The sequence below is a fragment of the Myiozetetes cayanensis genome, unplaced genomic scaffold (assembly GCF_022539395.1).
Source record: "Myiozetetes cayanensis isolate MyiCay16 unplaced genomic scaffold, myiCay2020 scf19, whole genome shotgun sequence".
NCBI lineage: Eukaryota > Metazoa > Chordata > Aves > Passeriformes > Tyrannidae > Myiozetetes > Myiozetetes cayanensis.
The window spans coordinates 5,113,601-5,125,825 of record NW_026087400.1 but is presented as its reverse complement, the minus strand read 5'-3'; the positions used below and the strand labels follow the sequence as shown (position 1 = coordinate 5,125,825).

General features: G+C 41.4%; 1 protein-coding gene across 3 annotated transcripts in view; it reads right to left on the bottom strand.

The window, feature by feature from the left end:
- DIDO1 (death inducer-obliterator 1) overlaps positions 1-12,225 on the bottom strand; it is a 46,242-nt gene that overhangs the window by 22,001 nt on the left and 12,016 nt on the right. For 2 of the 3 annotated variants that reach the window (XM_050313441.1, XM_050313444.1), the window contains exons 3-6: positions 11,155-12,055; positions 10,508-10,826; positions 7,599-7,811; positions 6,629-6,854 (exon numbers count right to left, since the gene is read on the bottom strand). In XM_050313441.1, coding sequence (XP_050169398.1) covers positions 6,629-6,854; positions 7,599-7,811; positions 10,508-10,826; positions 11,155-12,055 — 1,659 coding nt within the window. Of the gene's footprint in view, positions 1-6,308; positions 6,542-6,628; positions 6,855-7,598; positions 7,812-10,507; positions 10,827-11,154; positions 12,056-12,225 lie in introns of those variants that run through there. The other variant, XM_050313443.1, reaches the window with a different exon arrangement.

Genomic DNA, 12,225 nt, shown 5'->3' with positions numbered 1-12,225 from the left:
TAAGAAACAGAGAACAGCTCTTTGTGATCCACCTGTCCAAAAGTGGATCATTTACTACACTTTGAAGGATTTGAATGTCCTTAAAGGGAGGGGGCAGGGGGAAATCACACTAATGCAGCATCACAGCTGTTAAAACCCCCAAAATACCTGTTAGAAAGTTTTACAGAGCCTGTGTAAGGCTGGACAGTGCTGAGCAATTATGTACTGTGGGAAGAGCTGATCTCTACAGAGAGGCACCTGCACCAGCCTTCACAGCAGCCAAACCTCTCAGCAGCTGCGAGGAAGGCAGGTGTGCAGAGCCCAGCACAGGCAGTCAGTCACCTGCTCAGGAACTGCCCTGCCAGCGCTCTGGGTGTCACACACAGCTCAGCCTGGGAAGTCCCGCTCGGTCCCTCGGCTCCCGTGGCTCACACACAGGTGGCTGCAGTGGCCATCCCTGCGCTGTTGCTCCAGCGCTGCCATGTCCAGTGCGAGCGGAGGGAAGGTGAGGACAGCCCGCTCTGGCAGAGCACAGCACAGCAGAGCAGCACAGGTTCCTGGTCTACAGAAGATGAAATAACTCTCCCCTATTTACTAGTTACCCAAGAACTGCATTTCTCCCCTCTGTAAAACTGTTGAAGCAGAGGGTGGGCAGGATTTATCAACCTCAGAAATGGTGTTGTTTAACAGCTTCCCTCTGCCACTCAGCCTTGTCCCGAGTGGACTTGTCCGACGCAGGTGTGGCCCTTCCTCCGTGACTTGTGACAGAAATAACCTGAACAGAGCAGATTTTAACCAAACCCCTCCACCCTGACACAGAGGCTGACACCAAGCTTTAATCCACGAGTTCTTTCGATGTGAAACCTTTTTGATGCATTACCCAACTTAAAAATCTGAACGAAAGACACAGGTGAGCTGGTGCTTTAGCTGTCAGTCCTAAAGCACTCCACAGCGGGAAGCTACTTACCAGTTCCGAGCCATCCCCCAGGAGCAGCTATGCCCAGTCCCGGGCTGGGGCCGCACGTCGCAGCCGCCGGGTGCCCCTGAAGCCCCCTCTGGTGGCACCGAGCACCGGTGCCCGCGGCTGTGCAGGTGAGGGGCTCTGGAACCGCTGCAGCTCCTCGGCTGTTCAACTGTTCCGACACCTGCTTTTGGTGGACTTTTGGTCATCTCCCTCAAACACAGCTCAGTGCTAGTTCTAGTTCAGAAGTGTTGAACTACTCTTAAAGTAGTTTCAGTGTTAGTTTTCCCTGGAAACTGCCCACAGAACAGGTCTGCTTCCACTTTCAAGACTGAAATCAGTTTATTGAACACTCGTGTCTGAGGCATGCTGCCTGCCCTGCTGCTGTTCTCCTAAAGACTGTATCAGCTCTAATTTGCACTGTAATTAAGCTGCCTGTGTGCCAAGCCTTTACATTCAGGCACACAAAGAAATTAAACCTGTCATTAAAGTAATTTAGGAGACTCAGAGAAAAGTGCCTGCCGTTTCTGTGGTGATTTCTCTGCATTCAAGCCAACCTGTAACTCTAAGCTCATGCAAATCTGAAGCTTTGGCACACAAGCTTTATTTTAATCTACATGAGATTATAGTGATCTATCTGACCTATGTTACACAACTGCATTTTTAATATTACCCCCCACCCCGAGTGAGAGAGAGGCACTATGTGCTGCTGCAAAAAAAGGGCTTATTTTCCAGACAGTTCATGGATTGTATCATCACTCCTTGCAGGGACAGGCCATCTTCGGGTTCCAAGTTCAGCACAGATCGGACACAGCAAATCAGCAGCAGACTTGACTCAAAAGTGCAAGTGAACACCTCAAAAAAACCCTTTTATTTGGGGACTAGCAAAGAACTTTTTCACTGGCTATGCAGTCAAGTGAGCAAGTTCAAAGAACTGAAGTAAAATTAGTAAAAGAAAGCAAAACAGCAAGAGGGTGGTGAGTGTTTTTAATCAAGCTTTCATCACTTTCAGTGTTGATGACAAGAGATAACCACCCTCATGTGCATAGTGCCTCTGTAAGTGATACCAGGTTTCTGCCCCCCAACCCTTCCCCTCAGCAATGGTTCCTCACTGAAGCCAAGCACCTCTGATGGCAGGAGTGCTGGCCTGCTGTCTCCAAGTGCCTCGGGGGTGTTGGGTGCTTCAAAATAGTAACATGCCAGGAGCACGACCAGCCTTCCTAACTTAAAGAGACAGCGCAAAAATCTTCACATGGCCGAGCCCCAGGGCAGGTGTAACATACCTTGCAGAGCAGAGAAGGGGAGCTCCAGCGGTTCACAGGCAGGAGATGATAATGGCTCCCCAAGGATCCCACTGCTCCTTTTAACTGGCTGGGTCCCAGGGGATGTTGGCTTCAGCAGCCACTACGGTCTGCCTCGCTCCACAGGCAGGGCTCAGGCCCTGAGCCAGCCCCTGGGCCAGCACAGCCCCCAGGCCAGCACAGCCCTGCCAGTGTCACGATGGGAGTTCAGTACCGGAGCTGCCGTGTTACATCAGCCACTCCTGTACTATGGCCCTTCCAAAGCCAGAAGTTCTCCAATACGAATTTCTCAGAAGTTCTGGCAGACTCATCTTGGGTATGCTGGTCATTATTTGGTCTTGCAGCAGCCTTCCTGAAAACTCCTCCAATTATAAAGGTTTAGGCCAGGCCTACACACAGGGCCAGCCACGTGTCCCAAAAATGGCCAGTAGCAAAAGAAATACTACATTTTATTTCCCTGATACTATTCAATACTTAGTGCCTCTCAGTATGGACCTACACTGCAGAATATAACATTAAGCAAAAACACCTTGGCTTTCTAGGAGTTAATTCAGGTGCTAGAAGTAGTTCAGTTACAGGAGTATGGAACCTGGCAGATCCTGGGTTTTTTCCATGGAGTAGCACTCAAACCCAAAGGCATCCAGTTTAACTACAATCAGTCCTTGCAGACAAACATACATATGGTTTAAAAAGCAAAATTTAGATAAAATATATTTTAACAGTTAAGCAAACCAAGAGCAGTATATCCACATCCACTGCACTCAACTGAGTCACACCTTCAGCTGATACAATCTTGCCCAGAGAGCAGCATTAAATTGGCACCAGCCCATGTGCACACAAGGCCTTACTTTCGTCACAACAGTACTTACAGCTCACTGCACCACTTTCACACTCTGAGCCATAACTCCTGTCTTTACTGCACTCTATTTTCCCCCTACTCTCTTTATAGTGGTATGTTTTCTTTCTCTCCTGCTCTTATTACAGAGAGAAACAGATAAGAGAAAAAGCATACATAAATGATGCATGCTATAATCCTGCATTTCAATAGGCACATTTTGTGCTGGTGGGATATCCCAGTATCACTGCATTCCCTTTACAAAGTCTCCATATTTTGTTAGAGGTGTACAGGAACCAAGGAGTCCAAGATCTTTAACTAAACAAGCAAACACTATTCACTTTGTGAACAGTTTGAGTGCAGAAAAGTTCAGCTGCAGAAGAAATAAAAAAAAATCTGAAAGGGAATAACAAAAGGAAATTTTTTATCACCAGAGTCAGGGCTCCCACTTCCAGGAGGTGGCAGCGTTGTCTCTTCGTAATTCCCCACTGGAAAGCAGGAGTGGGATCACAAACACTGTGGTTTTCTCTGAAGGAAACACTTCCCCTTGCAAGTCCCACTCATTTCCAACTTCTGTGAAATACTGATGCCAAGGAAGATGGTATCATAAATCAATTTTCCTAATGAAAGTCAAAGTAGCTCTTCTGAAAGGAAATGTGGCTCATACCTAATTGCCTCTTACATGTGTAGTTCAAATACTGCCTGCAACTTTAAAAGTACTTGTATTTAATATTCCCTTATCAAAGCAAGTTCAAGGTATTTCCCACTCTAGTTATCAGATGAATCAAAGGGATTATTTTCACTGGTACCATAAAGATGATGTCATTAATGACCAGTGTCATTAATCAGGCACCAGGTTTTGGTGTACAAAGTCACGTCCAAATATAGCCCTAACTCATCCCCCTAAAAAGACACAGAAAAATTAGGAAGAAACACAAGCTAATGGAGTAACAGAAGAAAAAACCCAACACTGTTCTAAATAACTGCACAGCACTAGCACTAAATATCCCCTTTTTTTAAAATAAATGCAGAGAAGTTGGAGTACAGGAGAAAGGGGGCCTGGTGTTGGGCTTAGATGCAAATATACTACATGCTCCTACCACCCAGTACTTTTTTAGAAGTGGCTTGATTTTCTTCTTGGTACTATTTAACAAAGCTACTGTCTCATGTAATAAAAATCTTTCATCTGACAAGTACAGAGTAAATGTACAAACTAAATCTATGTCTGAAATGATAAACTGACTAGTGGAAAAAGTAGTACAGAGAGTAATTCTGCTAATCATGGTAAGTTTCCTTAATTCCTAAAAGGTCTCGTGCACTCAGGTTGCAAATCAGGATTTGCTGAACATGGCTGGAAGCTCTGGGAGAACACAGGCAGCACCTGAAGCACTGCATTTGGAAGGATCTCATCCTTTGCCTCCTCTGGACTGAAAGTCCTTCATAACCAATGTTCAGAAATACTCATTTCTAAACAGGGAGTCACTTTAAGATGTGTCTAAACCAGACTATATGTTTGGTCCAATAAATGTGTTTTCCTTGGCAGATTCGCTCAGACTTCAGGAGTTCTTACTTTTAGATACCTGAAGTGAGAGAACTCTCCTGAACTTCCCTAATGCTGTAACTTCTAGGTTTTGAACAGCTTATAAAGATTTTTAAAATAAATAAAATCTGGTAGAATACCCTTGCAGATGATGCACTGGCAGCTTCTCAGGAAGATTAAAGTTCAAGTTCACTCATTAAAAAGCAGGACACATTCTTTCATGAATACACAAGACAGTTTAACTGGGCATTTAGCACAGAGTCCCCAGATACCAGTGCAACTTACCTTCATAAAAGCAATCTCAAGTTCTTCCTTGCATTTGATATGAGAGTTCTTCATCACACAAGCTAGGTTGTTCTCTAGTTGTTACTAATACATATATTTTGGAACCAATTTAACTATTTAGCTACAGGAATCCAGTTTTCTACTGGAATTGGTTCAATCTGTAAAACCTCCAGTGTGGTAAAACTTAAGAGAAACCCCTAAAACCAACCCTCAATCTTTCTGCCTCAAAACCTGTATTCTTGTCTAATGGGAAAAAAAAATCAAACCCTATAGCAAAAAGGACATTTTAAGTGAGATGGTTCTATAGATTCTTGTAATTGCATTGAATAGTCTTTCTCACCTTATTTTACTTATGTTTAAAACACTATTTTTTTTTTCCCGAACAAAAAGCTAGTTTCTTTAAAAGAATCTTAAAAAAAAAATGCAAGTTAATTAAAATATGTACCTTCAGGGAGGTCACCATAAAAGAGGCACAAAGCCTAAACAAAAAAATGCTTAAGGAAAAATTATAACCCGATGGGGACAGACAAAATTAAAATATACCTGGTATGTCTACTATGTACTGTGATAATGAACAGAAACTTAGGTTGGTTGGTGTTCCCTCAGCGTTTAAAAATTGTAACTAAAACAATATCTTAAATATGATTTAAAAACGTACCAGTTACTTTACATATAAGTGTTCAATAACTAGGTTTACTTCTGAAAATAAAACGTAAGTTGGCTGAAGTGTGGTTACAAAGCTGTGAGAACTGAATTTCTGAATTCATTAATCTTCCAGTGAGTAAACACGAGACACCAGGTCGTGTGGTTTGTAACTGTGATATGTCAGATTTCATCTGAAGTTTTGTAATGGCATTATAAAACTACTTAGATGAAGTCAATCAAAAAATGTCATAAGTAGAAGGACTTGCTCAGGCTTCAAAGCAGTATTTACTTACCTTCATATGAGTTACAAGGATGCTATTCAAAACCTGCAAAAATATGCAAGGCAATAACTCTGCCCAACATCCACTTGAGATGTGTTCTTGTGTGTGTGGGTAACGTGTGGAGTATGAACATAGAAAGGGGAAAAAAAAAAGAAAGCAAAAAATAAAAAGAGTTCTGCCTCCCCCCCCCCTCCTCCAGCATAAAAGTAAAGAATGGTCCTTAAATTATTTCATGTAAGGAAGGAAAGCAGCAGGAATATACTTGACAGCTAAAAGCTGTTTGCAGAAGTGTCAAGTATCACTGGACACCACGTTGGAGATTTCATTCTCAGCACCAGGCACTGAAAATGCAAGACCTGAGAGACAGGTGCCAAATCTAAATTACAAAAATACAGTTCAAATTAGTACAGGCAATTGCTGATTCACGGTGCACACTGCACAACCTTCTTGCAAAACTTAACACAAATGTATCAATACTTACCTTCCAGATTAGAAACAGATAACTGTCTCTATGGGAAAAAAATTCAAGCTTAACCATGTAGTTTTCATCCAGAAATCAGCTGGGTAGATCAACAGGCTCTTAATCATACAACTGTCATATGATACAACTGAAACTTCTAAAAGTGTCTCTCATTTGTGTGTATCTGTGTGCGAATCTTTGAAGGTGGAGAAAGGCAGCTTGGTGCCATAGTAAGAAAAAAAAAAAACCAAATCCTTAACTCCCTAGTCTTGCAGAGCCAAGAATGGATGGGTATTCAAAGAAAACATGATTATTCAGGAATATCCCTATGCCATACATACATTTGAACAACAGTGCAGGTGAAATGGCAGCAGTCCTTTCAGGCTTTACAGCATTGTAATTATGATCGCTGGCCCAGGACGGTGTCACGGGTTCTGCTGGTGGCTCTCTAGCAACAGGTTGAGTGTTTGCCTCAGTCTTGGCCACTGTCACAACAGTCTTCTTCACGTTCACCTCTCTTTTCTCAGGCAACTGTCTCTTTTGGTTGGAAAGTGGTTTGATACTCGCCTGTATAATTAGAAGAAGTTTGATTACTACTAATAATAGAATATACTATATTTTACAAACAAGCAGAGATACAGTAACACACAGGTAGAACAATTTCATTTATAGTAAACTCCTCCAAAGAACCTGAAATGATGTAATTGCACATTCAAATTTATAAAGCAAAGGTGATATACAGGGTAACTTCAGCAAAAGGCAAGGGTAAAGACACCACTTCAGAACAACAGTATTTATCAAGAGATTGGGGCTGTTTCTTTTTTTCTCTGAGAAACTACCATCCACTTTTTAGTGGTTTCAAAAGTAAAAGATCAGTTTTCATCTTTGTTCTTCACAAAGCACACATACAATACAGTCGTGTCATTTCACAATTCACAGTAGTTCCAAATTACTGTCCAAACCCCTGTAATTTAGAGTTCAAAAAAGGAAAATTATTTTAATTAAATTAAAATAAAAAATTAATTTGGAATTAATTTTTTTTAAAGTGCATTGCCATCTAGAATACACTTGCAAGAAACTATCCCCATCTAGAGGCAATTAAGATGTTTTTTAAAAGTGACAGGAGAACACTTTACTATCAGAAGAATTAGATAATGTTAGTACCACAGAAAAAGGCAAGAGAACAACAAAAGAATAATAAAAAGCACCTCTTCAGTGCAGGACTTGGCAATTTTGACTCAAAAAAAGAGAGCACACAGAAAAGCCACCATGCTTCAGGACAACTCTCCTGGATCATGAACACAAACTTACCTGCTGCTGAGATTTTGGCGTGCCAGGTTTTTCAGATTTTGGTTTGATCTTCTCTTTAGGTTTTGGTTTTGCATCTTTGCCAGAGCTCAGAATCTTCATGGTGGCTGCAGCGTGTTTGAGAATGCAGTCGTTGCTGCAGTACACGGAGTCGGGCAGGGCCACGTTGAAACAGCCGGGCCCGATGCACTTGGATGCACCCGGAGCTTCAATCACCTACAGAGGGAAAGGGTCAAGTGAGCTCAGCCTTCAAAGAGGAAACATCAGGAATGTGCCTTTGGAACATGGGGAAATGCTTACACACCCAGACTGCAGCTCTGTCAGTGACCTGACAATTGCCAGTGTTAAAGCGACGGTCACTCAGACGCAACAGAAACAACCCACACAAAGGTAAGAGTTTCGCTCTTTTAACACATTATTTTCAGAATGTGCTGTATTGTAAATTGTTAGTCCAGCACTGAAATAAAGGAGACTGGTTTACTAAATTTTCAAATCCCATAAGCACACAAATGCTTTCTGTCTGATCCTCTACATAATGTGAGAGATCTCCTTAATAAGTCACAACTGGTTTCTCCCGAGCAAGGTCTCTCCAAAGCACATTTTATTTCTATATCCCCATCAGCTGCTGTCCTCAGCCATGCACACGTGCAAGAGGAAGCACCCAGCTATTCAGGTGTACAGATTATTCTTCTACATTTAAAACTGTTAAATCTCTAGAGAAGTCTCCAACTTACATAAAAACAACATTCTCACAGATAACTTTCCATAGCCTCCTACTTCTTACACATTTAGAGGTTTGCATGTGCAATCTGTACTTTCCTTCACTTCAAAACTATTCTCCATTTATACAGAAGTGTCACACATGGAACACTTCCTCTTTTAATGTTAAGATTCATAAAATAGTACATTCCTTGAAAACAGAGTACATTAGGCCAGGGTCCAGAAATATTTCAAAGCTCTTTAGGCTTCAACGTATCACCTCTGGATATTATGCTTTAATCTCTTTTCTAGTTTACTCACGAAAGTGACACAACTAACCTAACACTCAGAACTACTGTAGTGCTAGACAACCTCTCCTCATCAACAAACTGCCATTTGTAATTACCAAAAGCAAGTTCTTCATTAATATTTCCAGTGAAATAAATATTTGCATAGTGGTTTTCCCCAGTCAAAGTCAGTAAGATAGCATTATCTGCTGCAGTCTGATAAAACCTGGAATTGAGCATTCTCCCCAAGAAATTGTTTATGTTTTAAAATATTTTTCCATCATGTACACAACTAACTGATAAAGAATTATCAATTCATGTCCCCTAAGAACCACCTCAAACTTATGACTAACTGAGCTGCCATTTCTAATTAAGGGCATTAACTCAGATGATGACAAAACTTCAAGAGTTGATGTCTGTACTTAGAAAATTTGTTGAGTTTTAATCACAAACCAAAACCCTGCAGCTATAGGTGCTTATGGACAGCAACAAAAAGGAGCCTTTCTCAAGAATTCTGATGTAAGAGAACACATAAACTGAGACTTGTTCAGTCACTGTAAGAGACTGATTTCACAGCAAATAGCAATGAACTTTATGTCCATAAGGGACAGGGAATTTCTGCAGATCGATGCTGCTTTATGCAAGTTTTAGATCTTAACTGAGGTATGAGGGACAGTGAGGGCTAAACACACACAGATGTGACAGCTCACTTCTCTCAGAACATGGCACCACCTGGGAAACACAGTAGAGTAGTTCCATTCCACTGTCAAATGTCAGAGAATACCTAAAATATAAGCACTTCTTCCACAAGAGGTGAAGAGTTAATGATAATTATGTTTCTCTTTCACTAAAAGAGAGATGGCCAACACATTCAAGTACCTGGTCAGCACATAAATACCACAGATACTCAGAAGCAGAGCCAAGGCCAACAGCACTGGACTCTCAAAAACTTTTTTGTGTGTACAAAGAAGTACAAATGTATTTGAAAACAGTTTTGAGAACACTGTTTTCTACACATTTACCTTAAAATATTAACTATTTCTACATTGAACTCAAACTGTTTTGGTCTGTAGATTAATCTCACTGTGCTGCTACAGACAGCCCCGATATTTATTCTAAGGATGATTTCAAAGCCTAAAGATTAGACATGAAAGAATAAATTCATAGAGAAAAAATATAAATTGCTGTAGCATTTTAACAGCAAATTGAAACATATTTTTCCAGGCACAGTAAAAAGAAGAGGGAATTGTTCAAGATGTTGGCATAACTACAGTAGTTTAGGCAGGACAAAGACACAGTAGCATGAACTTTTTTTAATTCATGTACACTGAGCTGAAGAAGCTTCTATGCCTTTCCCAACTTAAACTTCTTTTAGATTTAGCAATAATTCAAAATACATATATTTAGGTTAAAAAAAGGTAGTATAAAAGAATTCTCTACTTGCTAATAATCTAAAGCAGCATCAGTACAAAAATAAGAATTTCAAAGACTAACTGGAAGTACAGCTGGAATTAACTTTAACAGGCACTTGTCAATGTTAAGTAAAAAGTTTCGCTATCATTGAAAATGTCCAAAATTGTTTGAGATTATTTCAAAGACAGTATAACCCAGTCCAGATTTCTAATATTTTTATTAAAAGAATACATCATTTTTTGACTTTCAAAACAGTATTTAGAAGGGGCTGAATAGCACAAACTTCTTCCTTCCCCCTACATAAACCTTTTAAATCCCTCACTTGAAACTAACAGTTGTAATTCCTGTATTGGTAGAACTATGGATAAACTTCTGCTAAACAGCACTTTGGTGAGCTGTTCAGCTTCATGTTTAGCTTTAAAAAACCAGTTCAGATTTACAGCTGTACAAGTAACTCACTGTCTCAATGCACTCAGTGAAACACAAAGAATAAGGAACAATTAAAATACTTACAGGTTGAAATATCTTTAGTTTTTTCTTCCCACTTGGATTTGCAGCTTTTTCAATCCTACCCTTGATCCCTTGGTCCTCAACTGATTTTTGTTCAATTGTTCCTATGCTTGTGAATTCAGTGCCATCCACATTTCCTTGCTCCGCTTTAGCTTCCTGCTGGTCTAGTTCTGACACAGGCTCATCCTGTCCCTGGAGAATGGTGCAGTTTGGACAAATATAGTCCTCACCATTCCTCTCCAACAATCGCCCTCGAGCCTCAGAAATACCCACGCAGTCACCATGAAACCATTCCTCACATCTATCACAACAAATCATAAACCTGGGAAAAAAAAAAAAACAAAGCACCAAGGAACAGTAAAACACTGTGAAATGAAAAGACAATTAACATTCAACAGATATTTCAATACTTCAAGCAGCAGAACACAAGCACCCCAACAAAGCAGCAGTGAACAGTTCTGCCTCCCTGGTCAGTTCTATATTCCTTTATATTGTTTTAAGTATTTGTTGTAAACTCCCCCCAAAATTTCAGTAAACCCAACAGCTCACTTACATACGCTCAAAAAGTAAGCATGAGCATTTGGTTTACTCTTTCATCACAAAACAACTCCCATCCTTGCTCTGTGTCTCCAGTTGAACCCTTTGCCTACCTGTTGTTATGAGGCTGACGGCAAATACAGTACAGAGTGTTTGCGTCGTAGATCTCGGTCTCGGGTTTGCTTTTGGGCTGTTCTTCAGGCTCTTCATCTGTGGCCCCCCTGGCACCAAGGGCAGGCTTTTCCTCCTTCTGATCCTGGACATCTTCAGTGTCTTCCTCAGACACAACCACCTGACTTGCGATCTCAGTGCTGTCTGCAGTCTCAGGCTCCTGCTTGACAGGCAGCTCAGACTCAGCCTGGTTTTCAGCCGAGGCATCACCTGTTTGGGTGGGATCTTGTTCTGAATTCCTCTTGTGGTTCTGTACATCCTTCCGTGCAGGTTTCTGCTCAACACGTTTCTTTCTCAGTCGATTCTGGAGTTCCTTTAGCGTTAACCCATCGCTATCACTATCAGAGGTAGCATCTTCCTCTTCTTCCTCTTCCTCCTCCTCTTCTTCTTCCTCTTCCTCCTTTGTGCGTCTGCTTTTAGGGCTTTTCAGATCCTTACAACTCCTAGTGCAGATCCTCCTAGTGACAGGTTTTGTATCTGGGGTGCTCTCAACACTATCTTCAGAAGCAGTTTCAGCATCTGTAGCTGGACCAGACGCTGCTTCACTGGAATCTTCCAGAGTAGTGGGAACATTCCTCCTCCCTCTGCGCCTCACTGTGGTAAGGAACTCTTCCACCCTCTCGGTCCGCTTTGGCTGCCGCCCGCTCCGCCGGAGGTTCAAGCCTTGCTGCTGCTGCTGTGGCTGCTGCTCACTGGAGTCCAGGTCAGCATCTCCTGCCCCCTCTCGCTTGGCAATCGTGGTCCTTCGAAAGCCCCACGTTTTCCTGAACTCTTTACTCGTGGGTTTGATAGACTTTTGTTCCTCCTCATTGCTTTGCTCACCTTTATCATCCAAAACCGATGCTAAAAACAAGGGAATTAGTTACTAAACTGGTGGTGAGGAAAGGTGCTTTTCCTTAAAACTTTTTTTTGTTATTATTTTCTTTGTGATAATGTATTTATCCCCACCTCAAAACATAAAATATTTTCTTGTGAGTGTAAAGTGACAGTAAGTAGTAGCAATTAAATACATC